General features: G+C 48.9%; 1 protein-coding gene and 1 long non-coding RNA gene across 3 annotated transcripts in view; both read right to left on the reverse strand.

Moving 5' to 3' along the window:
- The window catches only part of LOC149347843 (E3 ubiquitin-protein ligase SMURF2-like), a 133,942-nt gene extending 118,300 nt beyond the window's left edge, over positions 1-15,642 (reverse strand). The window contains exon 1 of the mRNA XM_089587557.1: positions 15,189-15,642. Coding sequence (XP_089443683.1) covers positions 15,189-15,240 — 52 coding nt within the window. The 5' untranslated portion in view covers positions 15,241-15,642. The remainder of the gene's footprint in view (positions 1-15,188) is intronic.
- On the reverse strand, positions 3,188-6,030 carry LOC149347844 (uncharacterized). Of its 2 annotated transcripts, none has more exons than XR_016292679.1 (3): positions 5,842-6,030; positions 5,658-5,774; positions 3,188-3,902 (listed from the first exon to the last, which is right to left on the reverse strand). It is a non-coding gene; the product is annotated as an uncharacterized LOC149347844 (long non-coding RNA). The 2 variants fall into 2 exon arrangements; XR_016292680.1 differs by lacking the exon at positions 3,188-3,902 and adding an exon at positions 4,772-5,102.
- Positions 15,643-21,270: the final 5,628 nt, after the last annotated feature.

The raw sequence follows: 21,270 nt of genomic DNA on the forward strand, positions 1-21,270 counted from the left end.
CTCCCGTCGCCGACAGCGCTTATCTCGGGCCGACCCGTTCCCCCGCGCCGCCGCCGCCGTCTGGGACGCAGCAAGCAGGCCGATATGCGCGCCTGACGACCCCCCTCTTCCTTCCCGCACCCCCACCAACACTACCACGTGCGTCGACGCTGGCGTCAGCGGCCAAAGTCGACGTCTCGCTCGCGACGTCCTTGCAAGGCGATAAGGAGCCGCCGCAGCAGCATGCACGCCGGTGGCCGTCAGTGCGTTGTCGCGTCCTGCACACACAGCTTGGCGCGCACGGTACAGGGGGGAGGGGGGGGGGGGGGGACGCATATTCCATTAAAAATTGCGAGGACATTTTGGCAACTAAAGTGTTCCGAGGCGAAAGCCGAGGACACTGCGCCGTGACGACTTCCTGTGGATGTAAGGTTTGGTTTAGTTTATGGGGTTTAACGTCCCAAAGCGACAAAGGCTATGAGAGACGCCGTAGTGAAGGGCTCCGGAAATTTCGACCACCTGGAGTTCTTTAACGTGCACTGACATCGCACAGTACACGGGCCTCTAGAATTTCTCCTCCAAAGAAATTCTAGCCGCCGCGGCCGGGATCGAACCCGCGTCTTTTGGGTCAGCAGCCGAGCACCAGTGGATGTGACGTCACACCATTCCCGTGGCTATATCGATACCCAAATTATACATCTTTCGGGGTTCTTAAGTGTTAATTACGCTCAATTACACATTTTTACACCTAATTTGACACAAATCGAAGTTTTTTCCGACCATTCTGTAACACAATTTTTACTACGCCGTGACGACTTCCGGTGGATGTGACGTCACACCGTTCCCGTGGCTATATCGACGTTCGCGCTGTTTCGACATTTTTGCCTATATTTAATTAACCAATTACTCTACAGTCACCAAACTTGGCTTCTAGGTTCATTTCTTCTTCCTCTATCTGAAGCAACCAGTAGTTTTCTTGTATCTTTTTTTAATTCCCGAGTTAAACGCGTGTGACACGCTTTGCTAATGGACGGACGACAGTATGAGCCATTAAAAGATAGATAGATAGATAGATAGATAGATAGATAGAACTTTTATTCACGTCAATTGCCAGACAACATAAATCAGGCCTACCAAAGCCTCAAAGGGCTTGAGTGGCAGCGCCTGGCAGACAGCTAACATTGGCAAAACAAAGGAAAATAGAGACGTTGCAATGAACTTTGCAAAAAAAGAAAATGGTCACCAAACAGAATGAAACAAATATATAACTATTACAACATCAAGAAAGATTACAGTGATTTGAAATTAATACAGTAAATAGCTGAAATAACTACGGGGCAGGAAGCAACACGGAGACATACCGCAAAGTTTTTTTCAGGGTGTATTTAGTTTTCATGCGGAGTACAGTAGGAGGCAAGCTATTGAAACAGGCAGGTACATAGTAATGACGTGTGCGCTTACCGTACCGGGTTGAGGAGCGAGGAATGCAGTAGCGGTATTTTGGTCTTAAATCCCGAGCAGGGACATATGGAACGGTGAACTGACTGTACCAGAAGTGTTTTAGCACAATAGTTTCTGTTGATAAAGAGTTAAAACTTGGAAGCTTTAGTCTTCTAAAAATATCAATGTCATTACCAATGGACAGGTCGTAAGCAATATTCTTTAGAAGCAAACGCAAAAGCGAATTCACCCTATGTTGCCAGCGAACCGTGCAGTGACCATAAACAGTAATTCCGTACCTAAGTACACTATAGGCTAGAGCATGTACAACACATTTACGGACAGAAAAAGGCATAAAATATCTAATGTTATACAGGACACACGATACAGCACGAAGCCTTTGGCAAACAAAAGAAAGGTGCGATTTCCAAGAGAGATCACTGTCGAAGGTCAGGCCAAGATATTTGACCGAATGCGCATATTCAACTGGTACACAGTTGCAATTAAGACAAGAGGAAGTATGCAAATAAACAAGGTCAGTTAATTCAACTTGTTTTAATGGGTTATGAAAACGGATCAGTTTTGTTTTAGAAGTATTAACATTAATAAGATTAAACTTAAACCAGTCCATGGCTTTAATAGCAGCTATCTGTAATGCTGTAACAGCATCAGTGTATTTCTTTGCACATGCAACAATAACAGTGTCATCAGCATACTGAAACAGCAAAGATGGCACACTGTTAGCAAGGTCGTTAACGTATAGATTGAATAATAAAGGACTTAATATAGAACCTTGCGGGACTCCAGAGGCAATTGCCGTGAAATCGCTATGGAATCTTGAAATCGACACATATTGGCGCCTATCTTGTAAAAAGTTAGTAAGCAGTTCCAAAAACGAACCTCGAAATCCCAGCGCAGAAAGTTTATCAAGCAAAAGAACGTGGCAGATGCTATCAAAAGCCTTGCTAACGTCCAGAAAAAGAGAACATGCGACTTGATTCTTATCAAAAGCTGAATTTAGCACGTCAGAGAATTCTTCAAGAAGAACCGTTGTTCCTTTTCCTGCTATAAAGCCGTACTGACAAGGTGATAGAACACTGTGCGTATTCAAAAAATTCGTCATGGTGAGTAATAGATGCTTCTCAAAAATTTGGCCAATGCATGGTAGAATAGAGATAGGTCGGTAATTACTCATAATGTTTCTGGAGCCACCCTTGTACAAAGGTATAACTTTAGCAGTTTTACACCTTAAAAGCTTTCGCCTTAAAACGTTCAATGATTATGACGATCTAACGGGGCATGGACAGCTTGTGGTAAGCATGAGGCGGAGTAAAGGACTGAATTTTCCGAGCACCCCGCCCTATTAATTTTCCTCTGTTTTGATATGTTGTCCCAAAAATCTTGATTTGCTCCCCCTTATGTAATGCCTTCGGGCCTGTAAGGGAAAAAATAAATGAAATGAGATATCTCCCCATAAACATTTCGCAGCCGACCGTACACACATGGTCGGTCAAAAGTTCCCAGGCCACAGGATCTGCTCTTGAGCAGTACAGTAACGCAGTTACGGCACCCCTGAAACTCTCTATATATAATCTGTAGAGGGTAGAAGAAGCATCGTTCTAACCTCCGGGAACCTTGATAGCTTTATCGGCATCCGAAGTCCCAGGATATACTGTTCAAAAAAGTAAACCCTGAGGCCCGGAAACTTTTGACCGACCCTGTACGTCTGGTTGCTTTGCGACCAAACATCACCCCGTCGTGTCTTTCGTGTCCCCACACTGCAAACCGAAAAACACCCGGATAGGAGTAAATGGCTCATCGCGTAGCGCACTCCCGAAAAGGGGTTTTTATACTCCTCAGAATAGGAGTATATCGTCTACTCCTCTGCTTGAAGGGATACTTTCGGAGTGCTAGAAGGAGTAAAGTGTTACCGCTCTGCAGACGGGAGTTTATTTAGGAGTAAAGTTGTGATCACAAAGGAGTTAGCATGGCAATTAATAGAAGTATTATATACTCCTTTGCAGCTACTTTTATAGTACATTTCAGGAGTACGTGCCTGTTCCTTTTAAGTAGTTTTGACAGGAAATTTTTGGAGAAATTTTTCTTACTATAGGGTTACATTTATGATTCCCAGATGAGTATATTACTTCACTTGATGCGGAAGCCGATTTGAAATAAAGTATTCGTATGGAAGGCTCATTTTAGAGCTTGATATTCCAGGATAAATGCGTCGATGAACTTACAGTGATTTATTTCAAACAATATTTTATTGGGTACAAAACATTTGAGACATGTGTTCGGCAGCTTGCTTTCGACGGTTACAGAGAACCAACGTCTTGGCCCCTGTAGAAAAGAAGAGTGCCTTAACCCACGTTGTCTTTGGGTACATAATTTAAATACCCAAAGGAATGAAAATAGAGATGCCACACTTGAAAGCAAGGAGGGAACCTTGAAATGCTTCGCTGTCAACATACAGGCTCCTTCTGAAAGAAAGATTAGAAAAACAAATGCATCAGTGGAATTGCACCTCTAAGCTTGAAGTATGACGTGCTTCAAGTGTAGAAGTCAACCGTTCAGAGTGCACTTTTCAATAAAGTAGGTATTATTGAAGTTTAAACGTTTTTCATGACAAAAGATTAGCTAGCAGAACATAGTAGGTAATCAACTAGCTAATACATACCTGTACCCTGTCGGATGACAGCGGCTAAACGCGGTTTTCAGGAAATCACAAATTCCAGAAAGCCGCTTTCGTAAACGTTAAGGCAATACGGCGAATGGGAAGCAGCATCGATAGGGAACATTTTTTCCGCAAAGCATAAAACTGAAAAAAAAAATAAAATGGTCTTACTGAGGCACTTGCGCATTCGCGCTGCCTTTGGCTGCGTTCCTGCACCGAAAGAGGCCTCGAGATATAATTTTTTTTTACTTGTCAGAGGTTCCTCATGCTTTTCAGGCACCATATCAGAACCAATTACTGAAATCAAAACATGCAAACAAAAGACAGCGCTTTGCATACACGCAGCGGAAGCTTACATGCAATTTCCTTGATGGGAGAGCCCGCAGCTACGCATTTTCAGGACGTCCTCATTCTGTGTATAGGCCAAAGGCAGGGCAAGGGTGACTGACATAGCAGGCATTGTTAGGAATAGAAAGCTACCACCAGACCCACCCTCCCGCCGCCACCTGTCTTCTGTTAAGCTTTGCCCTCACATTCGTGGCCTGGGTTCAAAAGAAAACATTCTAGACAGGTCTATCTGGCTGGGTAAGGAATATACTTACGGGAAAGAACGCCAACCAGAAAAAAAAAAAACATGTTTGGGAGTCTTCTTGGTTCTTTCAGCAGGTGTGACTGCGAGTGAGTCACAGCTTGCCTTTTTTAAGCCTTCGGTTAGTCATCCGCCGGGTCACTGATCGTAGACACTTGATGCAAGGATAGTTCCCTCGAAGTCAGTCTTGTCAACCCGCGCTTCCTTCCTTGTTCATTTGTTTGGCATCCGCTTTGTGCTGCTTCAGTTTTTCTGGGAAATGCTTGCTTTCGCCAATGTACTACGTCCAGCACGAGCAGGGGATCTCGTACACTGGCGTAAGCTTTATTCTTTTTCTTTCGCTGCCTTCCTGGGATCAGCAGTCTGAACCGGAACGCTTGCCTCCACGAGTTTCACATAATGGAATGTGTTCGGAAACTGCACGCGAAGTGGAAACTTCTTTTAACATTTTTCAAATGCGAAGAGCTTACAAGATACCACATTTTGGAACTAGACGCCTAAACATCCAGAAAAGGCAGCGTTCAGTATGGTTGAAACCTCATGTCCGCTGCCGAAAATCGCTGCAACGTTAAGATGCCACCAACTCGGAAAATGTAACAGTTTAGCTAATCTCCGTGAGCGCTAAGGCGTCGCCATGTCCTGTGCTATGACTGAAAAGAATAAAATCGCTTGCATTGTTTGCATAACAAGGCCCTCTTAAAACACAGGAAAGGAAGCAACCGATTAGAGCACGGTTCTCAGCACTGTTCGTAATAACGTGACAAAAATTCACAGACCCCAAGGCTGTGCATTTTCACCTGTCATTGCCTGTACAGCTTTTCCACATTCATGGGGCGTGAACGCATGAAGAAAATTTGGTCCCTAGAAGAACTGACCGTACTTCCAGCTGTACATGTTAGCGTAACAGCCACGACTGCAGTGCCACACTCTTTTTTTCAGCCGCATGCAACAACAAATTTCTCAGATACTTACTTCATGCCTGCTGTGTGAGTTGGCTCCACCGGACCACAATGAAGCCTTTGCTGTTTTGCTGTTCTCGTTAAGCCTTTCATCTCGGCGCACCCGTGGTTCACAGCAAGTCTACGCACACTGAAAAGGGAGCGGCGTTAAGTGCATGCGCGTCTATGGCATCAAAGGAGAGTTTAATACTGCTTACCAGAACACACGACGATGATAATCCGGTCTTTAGTATTCTTGCAATACAGCGAAAGAACGAGGGGCCGACGATGTCGAGAAAACTGGTGCGTCACACACACATCGCCATGTCGGCGCGGCGAAACGGCAGCAGCCAACACTTGTATGCTGCGTAGACAATGAATGACTAGCCGCTGCTTCTGCACATATTGCTGGCATGAGTGAGACGTTCATTGCAGCACGTTGCTGCTAAGGTCGTTGATGTCCAGTCTTACGTCACAACAAGAGCGCGCAAAGGAGCGGGTGGCAAACTGGCGGCTTCGGGGAGGTCGACGCGTCACACACCACCATGTTGGCTCGGCTGAGCCCGGCTGGCTAAGCCTCTCGCAGACTGCCGTCGCAGGCGATGCAACACCAAGCGTTCTCCGAATACACTGGGGGCTTCACAGGCACTGTCTGTGGCGCACCTTGGTGCGCGAGGTTGCGGCGATCAGGTGTCTTGTAACATGACAAACGTGCGTGAAGCAGCAAAAGCACAGGCGAGCAGGCAGCGACGACAGAGCCGGCGTCGTCACCTGCAAGTGCAGCGAACCGGCAGCTGCCACTAGGCGGCGGGCAGACACTAAGGAGTGCATAAAGGGCCTGAAGGAGTATTGAAGCCGACATACTCCTTCTTGGAAAAGTAGTAAAATCATGTAAATGCTTTATTTTACTCCTCGATTTCGCGACGGCAGTAAAAAAGGAGGATTTCCTCTTTTTTACTACTTAAAGTCGATTGCGCAATTTTCAATAAGGAGTTTAAAAGCGGACACTAGCCATTTATATTCCTATTTGGGCTTATTTGTGTTTACAGTGCAGTCAATTCAGGTTCGCATGGGGCTGCAGAGGCATGTCTAGGGGAGTGGCTCGGTTGGGCAAGTTTGTTCAGCCGCTGCTGGCGCCAAGACGAGGGAAGCAGGAAACTGTCGGGAGAGCCATTCGACTGACAGACCGACTGCTCACGACGACAGTTACGCAGTCATGACGCAATACACGTGAACAGGAAAAATCCCGAGAGCCTGTACCTGCAAGTTCTCGGCAAAGGTGGAAGTGTAATACGAGGTGGGGCGAAGAGAACACTGGACCCCGAGAGCCTGGTAGAACTTGCGCTCAACGACTCGACAACTGGCCGTTACCCCGTCAAACGCGGTGCAGCACATACTTAAATTGCTGCAGATGACGCAATATGTAACTTACGGCGTAGCACCCAGCATTTTGCAGAACGAAAGCCTTCTAGTAGTCGCCCCTTTGGTGACGAACGGCTGAAGTGCGGAACCACCGTCCCGCACAGATTGCAATCATGTGAGGTCATGGTTGCCGAGGCATTAGCTACTGCACCTCATAACCTAGCCGCCACAGTGGCTCAGTGGTTATGGTGTTCGGCTGCTGACCCGAAAGACGCGGGTTCGACCCCGCCTGCGGCGGTCGAATTCCGATGGATGGTTTGGTTTGGTTTGTGGGGTTTAACGTCCCAAAGCGACTAAGGCTATGAGAGACGCCGTAGTGGAGGGCTCCGGAAATTTCGACCACCTGGGGTTCTTTAAAGTGCACTGACATCGCACAGCACACGGGCCTCTAGAATTTCTCCTCCAAAAAAATTCAACCACCGCGGCCGGGTTCGAACCCGCGTCTTTCGGGTCAGCAGCCGAGCACCATAACCACTGAGCCACCGCGGCTAGAGGCCTGTCTAATGTGCGATGCCAGTGCACGTTAAAGAACCCCAGGTGGTGGTCCAAATTTCCGGAGCCCTTCACTACGGCGTCCCTCATAGCCTGAGTCGCTTTGGGACGTAACACCCCCATAATCTACAAACCAAACCTTATAATCCGAAAGCTTCTGATGATGATGCTAGATTTTTTTTCGGCGCAAGGACACCTATGAACAAAGAGAGCCAAACACAAGGTTTTTGGTCGGCTCAGGCTAAAATCAGTTTCTTAAGTGAAGTCTGTACGCACGTAAAATCAGCGCCGAGTGTACAGGGCCTAGGAGTAGTGAATGTGCGCATCGTGAGAGCGCGTAAGCCAAGTGAAACGGCCTAAAGTGGTGTATAGTGCCAAAAATCGTGGTAATAGTTGTTACGTACACAAGACGAGGCCAAGCAACCGCAGTCATTGCTTGAGCAAGAAGGGCAAGACATCTGACCGATAACACCAACGTCAGCCTTCTCCTCAGCAATAATCTGAAAGTTTTTTTTTTCTTGAGCACCGTATATTTGGTGCTGCTGTTGTAACCATTACACTCAGTAAGATAAACCCACTGAGGCTACCCTAAGGTAGTGGTGACACCGAGGGCACATTTAATTAACCTGGCAAACAAAAGTGAACGAAACAAACTGTGTCCTCCCGGGCAGACGTCAAGCAAGTCGCTTGCGCAATGATGCTGCCTTTTCCTAAAGGCCATGCGATGACGTTTGCACTCGTCACTAATGATTTTCTTAACGACGCGCCGAACAGAAATACAGTTTTCCGCGGTTCTTCGTTTTCCTCCACAAATCAGGCGCGTCCGAGACAGGGCCAGTCATTTTCCTCATTGTCAACCAGCGGCTATAAAGATGCACCCAAGTGCACACAGAAGAAGCAACAGGAAAGAAAGAGTGTTGTAGAGCCAAGCTCAGCGGCTTAGCGCATTAATCAGCGAAAGCTGTTACAAGATTTTGGCTTAGCCATTTTCGTTAATCCCACCGTCTACCCTCTCTTTCTTCCCTCTCCACTTTTCCTGCCAACCGTGGCAGGTGATGACCACTGAATTCAATTAAGTTAAATTCACTCACTGAGTAATAAGCGGTCTTATGGCTGACGTATATCCCACGGTTGAATGCTACAGCAGCCATCATTGTTAAAAAAAAAACACACACACACACACATTTCCAGACGTGCGTTAGCTTCTTTCCTGCCTTCTAAAAATTGGTTTTCCAGGAGGAGGAGGAGGAGGAAAAAACTTTTATTAAGCAACCCTTGAAAGGAAGCCAGTGAGGGTGGGGATAAGGATAAGGGGGTTGCAGGAACAGGTGGGCCCTCGCGGTCGCGCTAGGTGGCCAGGAGCCCATGGGCCCTGGCGACCTCTGTGGCCCAGGTCACCATCCGGAGCTGAACCTCCGGCTGGGAGCTGTGCAGCACGGCCTCCCATCTTTCCTGGTCGTCGAGACTCAGAAAAGGGGGAGTTGGAGTATTAGGGCAAGCCCTAAGTATGTGATGAACATCCGCCTTAGGGTGTTGGCATAATTTGCAGGACGGATGATAGTCCCCTGGGTGCATGAGGGAATACAGGTAAGGGTTCGGAAAAGTGTCTGTCTGAATCCGTCGGCAAACGACTTGCTCGGTCTTATTTAGCGATTTATGAGGAGGGGAGTAAACTAGTCGGGAACCCCTGTAGTGAAGCGTGACTTCATGGTACGTCATCATGCGTTCCCTAGCACTGCGGAACGAGGGGAGGCCGTCCACCACCCGGTCGACGAGTCCTCGGGCGTGATTGTGTGCAGCCGTATTCCCCGGGTGTCCGCAATGCGCAGGAACCAAGGAAAGGAAATGCCGCAGTATCTGTCTCACACACCTCGGCGGACACCTGAACCACGCCGTAAGGGAAGGGGGGAGTGAAAGAGGTGCCGTAATGGAGGTCTCCGGATAATAATTTCGACCACGTGGGGATCTTTAACGTGCACTGACATCGCACAGCACACGGGTGCCTCTTGCGTTCCGCCCCCATCGAAACGCGGCCGCCACGGTCGGATTCGAACCCGGGTGCTCCGGCTCGGCGGTCGGGTCGAATACCCGTTTTGCTGGGCATTTCACCTCAAGCCCGAGGTGAGGGGGATGATTGTACCCGTTGGGCACTCGGCACCGCTGGAGATCGAACCCCGTACCTTTAGCATTCAAGGTGGATGCTCAAATCTCCAATCCACCCACGAAATTCCACCGGGATTCGAAAGCACTCTCATTCGACGCGGCCCCCTTTTTGGTGTTGCAAACCCGCAGTCGTTGACCGCATCGATGTGAACAAACTGGACGACTCAGCCCCCGGCCTTCAGCACAGTGAGCGACACCAACCATGCGTTGCGTCATACCGTCTGTCACGCAGCCACAAACAACACCAGCAGCAGTGCACGGTCTGCAGAGGCTGGGAGCGGCGTTATCAAACTCGCGAGCAGTGATAGCGGCCGGAGTCCCCGACCAAAAAAGACAGACCGTCGGGGAGACCGTCTGACAGATAAACAGGCCAAAGTTCTCTCCCACTCTCTCTACCCGGGAACTACGCAGTTACGTTATGAGAGCGTCGCCACAAATGGTGCCCACCACAACACAAGGGCCGGGTCACCGAGCGCGCATCCGCGTGAGCGAACTTTCAAATCTTATCAACGGCAAGGTTATCTCCAGCAAACAAGTGGGGAAAATCGGGAACGACAGATAGCACGGCGGAGGGTCGGCCGGCTGTCCCCGGCTATGTTACAATGCCGTACCTCACCGCCGAAAATTCCTGACAACAAAAACAGGGAAAGCAAGTTACCCGCTTTTTGGTCACTGTTTGCATACATGTGCGTGCGTATGCGCGCGCGTTGTTCGTAGGAGCAAGTTACGTTTATACCGTCCCCGTTAGATAAAACGCGAACACGTACACCTAGGAGAACTCCTTTACACTTTACCGTAACTAAAAAATTGATTATATAGCACCTTCCGGGGATATGCTGACGTTGACTTTCAGCAAACGTGCATTTCCGATAAACTTGGATCAGAAAAATTTTTTCCCGCCATTCGATCCAAACTCCTGAAGTCTGCACCAAAAGGGACTCCGTGGGGACTGTCTTCAAGTGAACGAAGGTACAGCCTAGCCTCTGAGATCAGAGTTTAATACTTGTCAACACAACGCATACGTGCGAATATTTGCGGAATCCGACAGGGAAAGAGTACCCGAAGAGTGCGTGGTCCGGGGTAATTTTGATTAGCGACATGGAACAGCAAACGGGCGCCTTTTGCAATTTTCGCCTCCCTTGTAATGATGATGATGATGAAAAGCCTTTATTTAATAAAAGAGGTGAGGCTTTCTTAAAAAGCCCCGCAATGGGTGGAGTCCCTATTCCGGGACCCCATTGGTCGAAGCCGCCAGCTTAGCCCTATTGACCAAAGCCTTTTGGGCCTGAAGGTCCGAGCAGCCAAGCAGGGCCGCCTCCCATTCCTCTCTGGTAGGGTTGGGGTGGGGGGAGAGAGCTGAGTTGCGCTGGCAAGCCCAAACCATGTGGTAGGTGTCAGCCACCTCGCCACAGTGTTTGCACCTGCCAGTGAACGCGGGATCGAAGTGTTTTAATACTGCCGGGCACAGCATTGTGTTAGTGAATAGTCTAAGTAGAACGCGTTCGTTTGCTTTCCCCAGTCCCTTTGCAGGGGCTGGGTACACGCGGTGCCTATCCTTATAATAAGATGTCATGTCTTTGAACGAGAGTAAAGAGCCACCTTCAGGTTTCAGGTGCTCAGGAGCCAATGGGAACGCCCGGTGAATGAGTGCTCGGGCCGCCGCGTCTGCAGCTTCGTTTCCTGCTAGGCCCTGATGGCCCGGAGTCCAAACTATGCAGCGGGGAGTAGGATCGGTGTCTCGGCTGCAGTTCCTTAGTATTCGTTCAGCTAGTGGAGTTATCCAGCCAGCCTCATAATTTTCACACGCCGAACGCGAATCTGTTATGATGTGTTTTGATTTGGTATCAGAAGCAGCTAGGGCGATAGCAACCTCTTCAGCTTGTGTTGTGCCTGGGGCTTGAAAGGAGAGACCATCAACCTGTATTTCTTGATGTATGACCGCGGCAGTGTACCACCCCCCGTGGGTCGGCCCGGCTCCATCTACGTAGTAGACACCTTGCTTGTTGCCATAGTGGCGCGCTAAGGCTTCCGCCCTAGCCTGGCGACGACCACTATGGTCTTCCTTATCCATCTTAGTGGGGAGGGGTCGAACTCTGACGGCGCGTCTCCAGAGTTCGGGCACTCGGACCCGCTCCTGAATGTGGAAATCGTGTTGGATGTGAAGCCGGGCTAGCAAGTCCCGGCCCGACTTCGTTTGGGCTAGCCTCGTGTAACGCAGCGCCGCGGCTGGGATTCCATCCCGCAACCTCCTCCTTGGCCTCAGTAGCCGAACGCCGTAACCACCGAGCCACCCTGCGCGGCGGGTCAATCGATCGCTATTAAGGTGAAGAAGCGAAACAGACATACAAAACGGGCGCGGATTGACTGCCCAGTTCGCCCAAAACGGGCGCTGAAAAAAAAAAAAAAAAACTACTGTTTCCTTCTACGCGTCGGATTAACGAATGAACAAAAACATGGGCAATTCGGAAAGCAACTTTCTCAGCAAAGGCCAATTTAGCTGTTCCTACCCGTGTAGTCGTGACCAAGCGTTTACAGAAACCAGTCTGGTTTCGAGCTAGGAAGTGCTGCAAACCCCGGGGTGAAACTCAAAAACGACACGGAGTACGCAAACAAAACATAAGATCTCAGCAAAACAAAGACTTCAGCGGAATCCAGAAGTGGTGCTCCGACTGGCTAATGCAGCTCAATGTTTCCACATTTAAATTCATGCACACTTCACGCAAACGCTCCAATCTTTATTTTCCATACACCCTGAACTCCATAGCCTTGTCTCAAACTAATTCATACAGGTACCTCGGCATTGAGATACCGACCAGTCTAACATGGGCAGATCACATAGCGAAATTATGCGCTAGTGCTTCCAGGTCACTTGGATTCATCAGGAAATCACTTGCCATACTAGCATATGAAACATATTCGCAGCAAACTAGAATACGTCTCAACAATACGGAACCCTCACCAGGCCTACCTGATTGACTCACTCGAGACAATACAGAACCGGGCAGCACGTTTCATCGCCTCGCAGTACAAACAAACCTCGGCTCAGTGCTACTGTCATGAAATCATCAGCGCTTCGCCGAATTCCTCTTCCGCAAACTGTACTTTAACTTTCCAGCACTTCAGGAAAACCTTCTGCCCACTCCGGTACGATCATCTGGCCGCTTATTTAATTCCCACAGCATACAGCGTTTTCACAGCTCAACTAATGCATTCGACAAATCGTTTCTTCTTTGTGCGATCGAATTCTGGAATAACCCGCCCGAAAACGTTGCCGTTGAGGCTAATCGTTCCAACTTCAGGCAGCTACTCATCGACCGTTTTAAAGAAAGAACAATAAAGACTTTCCTATACCCTGTATCAGCTACGATGCACTGCAGAACGATCAAACACTTTATTGGACACGTATTACTGTAGTGTGCAGTTCTGTATGCTTCGTTTTCACATTGTCTTTGATTGCCTATATTAATTTGTCACTCTTTTCCTTTGCCTAGTTTTTTCTCATTGTTTTTGTTTGCCTTTTCATATATATGACCGTCGGACATTTGTATCCCCCCCCCCCTTATGTAATGTGGGACCCTTAAGGGTTAATAAATGATAATTAAACCACACACGCACAGTCGGTGTTCGGCGGCGCAGAAAATACCTCAAAATGCATGGCCGGCAAACAGACAAACAATGCGGTACAGGTATTTCTTAGAAACGCAAGAGCGTTTTTAAGAGTCAGCGCACAGGAAAAGCAGCGTCAGACATCCGAGCAGGACTTGGGCGAGTTTGGCTAGCTGGCCAAAGATAACACGACTTTCACTAGCTCTGGGCGTCGTTTATTATGGCCCCAATATATATACGCGCATACTCGCGGTGCTTTTGAAGTAAGCGACTATACTTACCCGATATTATCAAAACGCTGACGGCGGCACCTCGTTTTATTTTTATCATCTTACGCGTCTTCCCGCGGCGGCGTCAACATTAGCGGACACTGCAACGACCGTGGAACAAGCGAGGTTTTTTTTTTTTTTTTTGCAGCCGACGCTAAAGAAAGAAAGGTTATCGCAACGGTCCAGGGGCCCCGGCTACCACTAATCATTATTTTTTTTCGGCAGGAAACCAGTGGCTTTCCACTTTATATTCCTTACTTTTCGCAACAAGGCCGACCGGTCACTACTAACGGAGGAGCAGCGGCGTTTCGTTACAAACATCTGACGCCACAGATGACAGCCGAGATCCGATTAGTCGCCACTTTGGTTCGCAAAAAAAAAAAAAAAATTCTCTAGAAATGCACTTGCTTTGAGCTCTCTAGTGTGACTTCAGCTCTTCAACGCTTTGGAAGAGGATGTCAAATCAAGCTTTACAGAAGACGCAGCATATGTCTGCTTCCGGCCGCAAATCGAAACCTGCGCATGCAGACGATCCGGGAGTAGGAACAGACGGTCACTTCCTTCGTCGAACCACCGCCCCGCATCTTTCAACGATGCGCACTTCAGCACTGCGCTAGGTTTTGCGGCCAACGCTGTTGGTGCAGCACATCTGGAATGAATCGAGCGAGTGGGTGCATGGTTGAGCGAGCGAAGCGACCGCCAGCCTGCCTCCGCCACTTTTTTTCTTTTTCTATCTTCGGTTTTCATCCTCGCGGTGACCGCGCCGTTTGCAGAGAAATGACGGCAGTTGGTGTGCGTGCCGCGATCTCGCCTCAGGCGAAGGAGGCAGCGAGCCAAACGAAGACCCCAGCCATCGCGGAAGAAGAGGACCCTTCTTTTTTCTTGCTTTAGTCCTCCTTTTGCAGCAGCAGCTAGCTGCGGCGCCGCGTTTTTAATCGAGTCACGCAGAATGCAAATCGCACAACCTCCGACCTTGCGGGCGGCCCGCGCATGCTAGCACGCACGCACGCACAGACACACACATAACCACACTTCTGCTGGCGACACGATCGACGGATTCGCCTCCATCCGGCTTCGGTGGAGAATTCGTCTGCAACCAGCCGCACGATGATGCATCGACAGGATCGGCACCAGAACGGCATTGAAGAAACGCTAAGTACGGACACACGCAATCGCTGCAAATCAAAGCCTTACTCTTTCCACTGTTTTCTTTCCTCTCGCGATACGTAGAACGCTTTTTGGCTCCAATAAAACGCAAGTGCGACAAACGCAGAGCTGCGACCGTACGACCGTTCGTCCGTCTGCGTTGGATCCGGAGCGCTGACGGGCCCTCCAGAGAAGCCGTGAATACGACGGTTACTTGGTTTTAAGCGCGTGTATTAAGCAATAGGTAACTATAGTTGCAATAAGGCAGCTCGTTCCACAGAATCGCTGCCCACAAGCGCACGACAACACAGAGTTGTTTGGCACAGAGTCGGTGGCGAGCTGTGCCGCAGAGGATAGGTTAGGCCTAGCGGGGGCCCAACCGAGCCGTTTGCTCCGGGCCGCAGACGCTCGACCTAGGCTGCGGGAGCAGAGCGCGTCGCGCCGTACCGACAGACCAGCAAACTCACCTGTCAGTCTGATCTTCATGGCTCCGTGCCGTCTCGTCGAAGGGTTAGCCATGACGGAGCCAGACGGGACGGGGGTAAAACCCCCCCAAACTCAAGAGGCACGCACACACTCACACACAACGCACGGACTCTACGACGCTCCGGAGTGACGGGGATCTTCGCTCGCGCCGATCGGTCACATCGGTCCAACGGACCCACGATCACACGTCATTCCGAACGTAGTACGCTGGGGAGTCCCTTAGATGCATGACCTAGCCAGGACGGCCGTTATAGTGACGCGTTTCCCTGAATCGGCGCCGCACACATTCCGACGAGACCCCCAAGCACACACACAAACACGCACGCCAAGTCCGACAAGCAGTCGGGAGGGAAAAAAAACGACAACCGAACAAACTTCGGCGAGTTTTGTTTGCGGACGGCGGCTGGATGCGGCTAATGCAGCAGCTGGCGAGGAGCAGGTTTGACGGGTGGCGCCACCTTACGTTACTCCAATGAACTACGTCCAACAAGCATCAGTTTCGTACGCGACGATTTTTACGAAACAACGCTTTAAAGTGCTGTAGTCTGAGCGCATAAAACAGAATAATAGGCCACGTGATTAAATCGAGAAGGCGCCATTTACGACATCCCGCATTCGCCCACTACGCCGCATAGCATCTGTAAATATGTTATGCAAGGCGCAACGGTGTTTACGAATGTTAGTGGTTTGGTTTGGTTTTATGGGGTTTAACGTCCCAAAGCGACTCAGGCTATGAGAGACGCCGTAGTGAAGGGCTCCGGAAATTTCGACCACCTGGGGTTCTTTAACGTGCACTGACATCGCACAGTACACGGGCCTCGAATTTCTCCTCCAAAGAATGTTAGTGGGTTACGTAGATTGCGCTGTCTCATTACGCTAGCAGACCGGCAACGATTTTTGGGCATTCTGACAATTTACGTGCACTGAGAGGATGCTTTGCCTGCAAGCAGTGCGAAAACGGGGGCTAGTTGGTTTTGCATCATTGTTAAGCGCGCTACTTTATAACACAATCAAACGCAAAAACACACACAACGACGAAGCGCGAAGCGCTATACAGTGACATAGGCATAATCGGACATGAAAAAGAAAGGATCGAAAGAGAGATAGCATTTCCAATTCTTGAAGCGGGTCCTGATAAATGTGTCAGTGATTCTCCCATTACCTTCACTATTCTGATTCCGTGGCACGCGTTGGGGCTGCGGCCACTCCTCAGATAGATGACAGGTCGCAAACACAAGGAAAATCGAACATTTATCCACGCATTTACAACTTGTAAAAACGCGGTGCTGCCACAGTAGTGCAGCGCGGTAGAAGGAAGCAAAGAGTCACGAATTACGTAACATGACACCTCCGGAGGGAGATGTAAAGAGGGAGAAAGCACGCGGACGAGAGGGAAGGCGCACGGGGAGAAGAAAGAGCGAGGAGGAGAGAAGTCCAGTGTTCGCAGATGAAGGCGGCGCCCGGGCGGGAAATTCAAACTGGACTCGGGACAGCACATTAACCGAAGCAGAAGTAGCGCTGATAAAAAACGGATAGAGATGCAATGGCACGTGCCTAACTTTAACGCATCATTTGTACTTTGATTGTATCAAAGGAAAAAGTGTTTCACGTGTAATAAACAGTTGTAACCACGCTTCGTCGTTGCGCGTGATTGTGTTGTAAATTAGCGCGCTTAACAATGAGTTTGCCAGCACGCTTCTCGAAAGCGCATGTATTTTGGCGTGATGTAGCCAAAATTTGTTGGGCCACAGCGCTAAGGGTAACGCGTTCTCGAACCTCAGGTGGTCGAAATTTCCGGAGCCCTTCACTACGGCGACCCTCATAGGCTGAGTCGCTTCGGGACGTTAAACCCCAATAAACCAAACCAAACTGAAATTCTAAAAACTTATATGGGTACTTACAATAATTACGGAGCCTATACAGTCACAGTTACAAAGTCAACTATTGAATATTAGTTAACCAGCCTACTAGTCAGCACTTCTTAGATGGTTTAAGAGCGTACGTTGTTGGGCTAGTCGGTCAATCATGGTGAATACAAGGGGGGTACTGCGCACAAAAAGACAAGAGCCAAAGACAAGGGCCTTACGACGTCAGACAGCCCAGGCAGTGGATTTCTGGTGGAAATGTCTCCTACTACGTCTTCGCAAAGATAGGCCAAGATCCAAGGATAACGGTGGTTCCGTGTCAGTACTGGCCGATGCCGAGTTACCGAGTGGAATTGTTGATGTGCTGAAAAAAGGACCGAAGTTCAGCATTGAGCCTAGTGTTCCTGCGCACGAGCTGCTTTCATTGAACCGGCAGCTGGCGCGGAAGGCATCTGATGAGGACCAGGAGCGGTGCCTCCTAGACGGTGTTGACAGCCTTCTACGGACGGCTGCTAAGCCTCGGAGGTCTGCGAGTGGGAGCACTTCAAGCCTCAAGACATCAGTAAAAGAAGTTGTCTCTTTCTTCAAAGACAACGGCTTGGCCCTTCTGCAAGCTGATAAAGAGGGAGGCTTCGTCGTTCTGCCTTCGGGGATGTTTGGTGAAAAAGCTGCTGAAGCAGTCGTGAAGAACTTTGTTCGGAAGAAGATGAAACCGTCAAAGGTAAAGACCCAAGCTTCTGTGCTGTGCAAGGACCTTGCTTTAGATAAACTGTCGAGAGCGGTTATTAACTCCAAGCGTGATAGCTTAGAACTGTTTTTCACTGTAAAAACACATAAGGTTGACAAGCCCTTTAGGTGCATAGTAAGTGAAAAAGGTACTTGGCAGCGTGAAGTAAGTGTGTTTATTCAAAAGTGTCTGAAATTGGTGGTAGTGGAAGACCCATTCTTGACTAGGAACTCGGATGATATAGTCGCCTACCTACAGGATGCTCCGCCTGTAGGTTACGCCTTTTCAATTGACGTTGAAAACCTGTTCTTTTCAATTCCTCACGATGCCCTGTTTTGCGCCGTCAGGTCTTGTATTGAAAATAGGGGTGTAATAGCGTTTCAGAATGCCTGCGGTATAACGATAAACAATTTTATGTCTTTACTTGAGTTTTATCTTGGGTCTACCTTTGTATCTTTTAACGATCAGGTCCTTGTTGAGCGCAAAGGAATTTGCATTGGTTCCTGTGTGGCACCTGCACTGGCTGACATCTTCTTGTCCAGCATTGACTGTGATCTGGTGCGCTATTTTGACGATGAGACAACTCTGAAAATATTTAGGTACGTTGATGACTATTTAGTGTTTCTTAAAGATCGACCTGGCGCGACGCACACTGTGATTGTGGAAGAATTTTTATCGATTTTTAGACGACATGGGAAGGGTCTAACCTTTACTCACGAGTTACCGGAACATGACAAGCTACCGTTTTTAGATATTAACCTGACTTTAACACCAGATCACGTTTGCTGGATGTACTTACCACGTGCACGGAAACACCTGTTGCCGTTCAGGTCAGCGCATTCCAAGACAGTTAAACGGGCTATCGGAACGTATTGCCTGCAGGGCGCCTTGTCTAAGTCTTGCGCTCACCTGGTGCACGAGAGCCTCAATAATCAGGTAATTAGGATGACGAAGGCTGGTTTTCCTGCTTCAATCATTGTTGCAGTGGCAGAGAAGCTTCTGCGCAAATTGAAAGATAGGACGTGCCGGGATAATGGCCGTTCTAAGGAAATTAGGCCAGCGGTTCTACCGTATATTCACAGAATTTCCCACAACCTGAAGAACGTGGCGAAAAGCTACGGCGTGCCGGTAGTTTTTACCGCCCCATGCAAGTTGGCCTCATTGTGCCCTCAGGTCATGTCCGGAGGCAAGAGGAAAGCGGACTGCGAGAAGCGTCATGCCACTCGATTTGTCAGGTGCCAGACGGGTGTCGTATACCAGATTCCCCTCACCTGTGGCAGGGTATACATCGGCCAGACAGGCCGATGTCTGAATGAGCGCTTAAGAGAGCACCAGCTTTCCATGAAATCAGGGACAGGGTCGAATTTACCCCTGCATTGTGGCGCATGCGCGGATGCTACGCGCAATAACCCTTGCCTGCCTTTGCTAACAGATACAAAAGTTTTGAGGAGGAGCCGTGACCAGGTGGCGCGTGAGTTGGCGGAGGCGTTCTGCATCAAACAGAAGGATAAAGATTGCGTAAGTGACCCGTCTATCAAACTGTATCAGAATGAAGAAAGGTTTTTGGTTTCCACATGTGTGTGATGTGACAGTTTGAAACTATAAAAGGAGTATCGTGTTTTCAAATAAAGTTAGTCGCGAGTCTGCGCTTGTTGTGTTATCTTGTTGTCCTTGTCTTTTTGTGCGCAGTACCCCCCTTGTATTCACCTTCTTAGATGTATTTTATGTATGACCCCGCTGACAATGCTATGCCGAAAAAAAAATGGGTCTTCTAACTCAGTATGCCTATTTTCAAAAATTGTGTAACTTCTTAACTGAAACGCCCTATACTCCAAATCTAGGACATTCTTTCTCGATCCAATGGCCCTTGCAATTCGAGTAAAATTATTTCCTTCAATTATGAAATGAATCAAGCAGCATGGAAGAAGGAAATACCAGGGCCCCATCTCCCTCCCCCCCCCCTCACTTTCGTAGTTTTTCCGCACCCTCCCACATTTTCTCTTCTTCCTTAATTTCGTTTTTTTTCTTGCCCCTTGGTATTTCCTTCTCCCATGCTGCTTAATTCACTCATCCCTGTTTTGCACGTCAACGCAGCCAGTCATAGCGTGCTCCCTGTCACAGCTGGACACAGCCTTTCAAGCCCGCATTTTCTCTCTCACCCACACTCCACATCCACGTATTCCTTTCTGCTCAGCTGACCTACTATTTCTTTTCACGGTTTTGCCTGACAACCGGTGAATCCTCTCCAGCATGTCAACAAGATTCGGGCTCCCAAACCTTGCACCAAGCAGCCTCGGCCAAGCATTCAGTTGCAGGAATACCACGTTTTGGTCGAATAGCGGTCACCCACACTCAGGACAGTGTGGAAGTCTCCACGCTTTCGAAGGCTGCCAGTTTGCCCACAGCCCCATCGCCTTGTCGATACGGGTTCTTCGAAAAGAGAAATCATCCCTCAAGAAAGCGAATGGGCAAACGCTCCTAATCTCGTTTTTCAGTTTACCAGGAAACTCTTTTTCGAGCGTCACTAATAAAGGACGAGTCTACCAGCACACACTGGCCTATTCGTAGCACTGTCGCCGCGAGCGGGCCCGGGCCGGGCACCGGGCCGAGCTTAGCAGGCCGAGCCCGGGCCGTGCTTGGTCATTGAGCCTTGGGCCGGAGTTGGCCCTGTACCTCTTCCAGACTGAGCACTGTATCATAAAGAGATTAGTAACCATGGTACTGGGTCTTTGGAGCCATGGACTGAACCATAGCCTCCTGCTATGACTGAACTAAATGAACCGGTGCATTAATTTAGTTGCCACTGCCGAATGCTATTCCATAGGCCACTGCCGTTGGTGGCGCCTCATTCGCGAGCTATATGAGACACAGGCTACTATGGGCCCTCTTTACCGCATGGCCATGTGAAGGGCTAACAACGGCGTTGGTGAGTCAGTGACTATTAGGAGGTAAAGAACTGTCTTCCTAGCAGAAACCAGGAACAAAAATCCAAGTATTGAAACGGTTCAAGAAAAAAGACGCTTCCGTTTATTACGGCACAAAAATAAAAAGGCCCCTGTGAATCGATTCATCGACACTATCAATACATCGATCCCTGGCAAGAAAACATCTTGCTGGACGTCAGCGGCACATGGACACTTGGGGAGACGTAAACAGTGTCCTAGACAGTTTGACAACGTGCAGAACACAATCGCGTATTGTATACACATTCAACTGGTCACTAGCCAGACAGTTCGGATAATATAGAGGTCGAAATGCAGCAAAGTGAGGAAGCCACAACGACACAAACGCGCAGAGCTGACAGCAACACAAGACGGCATGTCCGCGTCCCAGCCTCACGGCCATTTAGCAGCAATGGCAAGAAAGCAAAAACAGCACTGAAATTCGTCCACCATTGCTCTTGAGCGAGAACCACATTTCTGTAAACAGCTAATACGGTGGTCCCGGCTATAGCGCTGTGTACGCCACAGA

Source organism: Amblyomma mixtum, chromosome 4, assembly GCF_055824585.1.
Source record: "Amblyomma mixtum isolate Tamu chromosome 4, ASM5582458v1, whole genome shotgun sequence".
NCBI lineage: Eukaryota > Metazoa > Arthropoda > Arachnida > Ixodida > Ixodidae > Amblyomma > Amblyomma mixtum.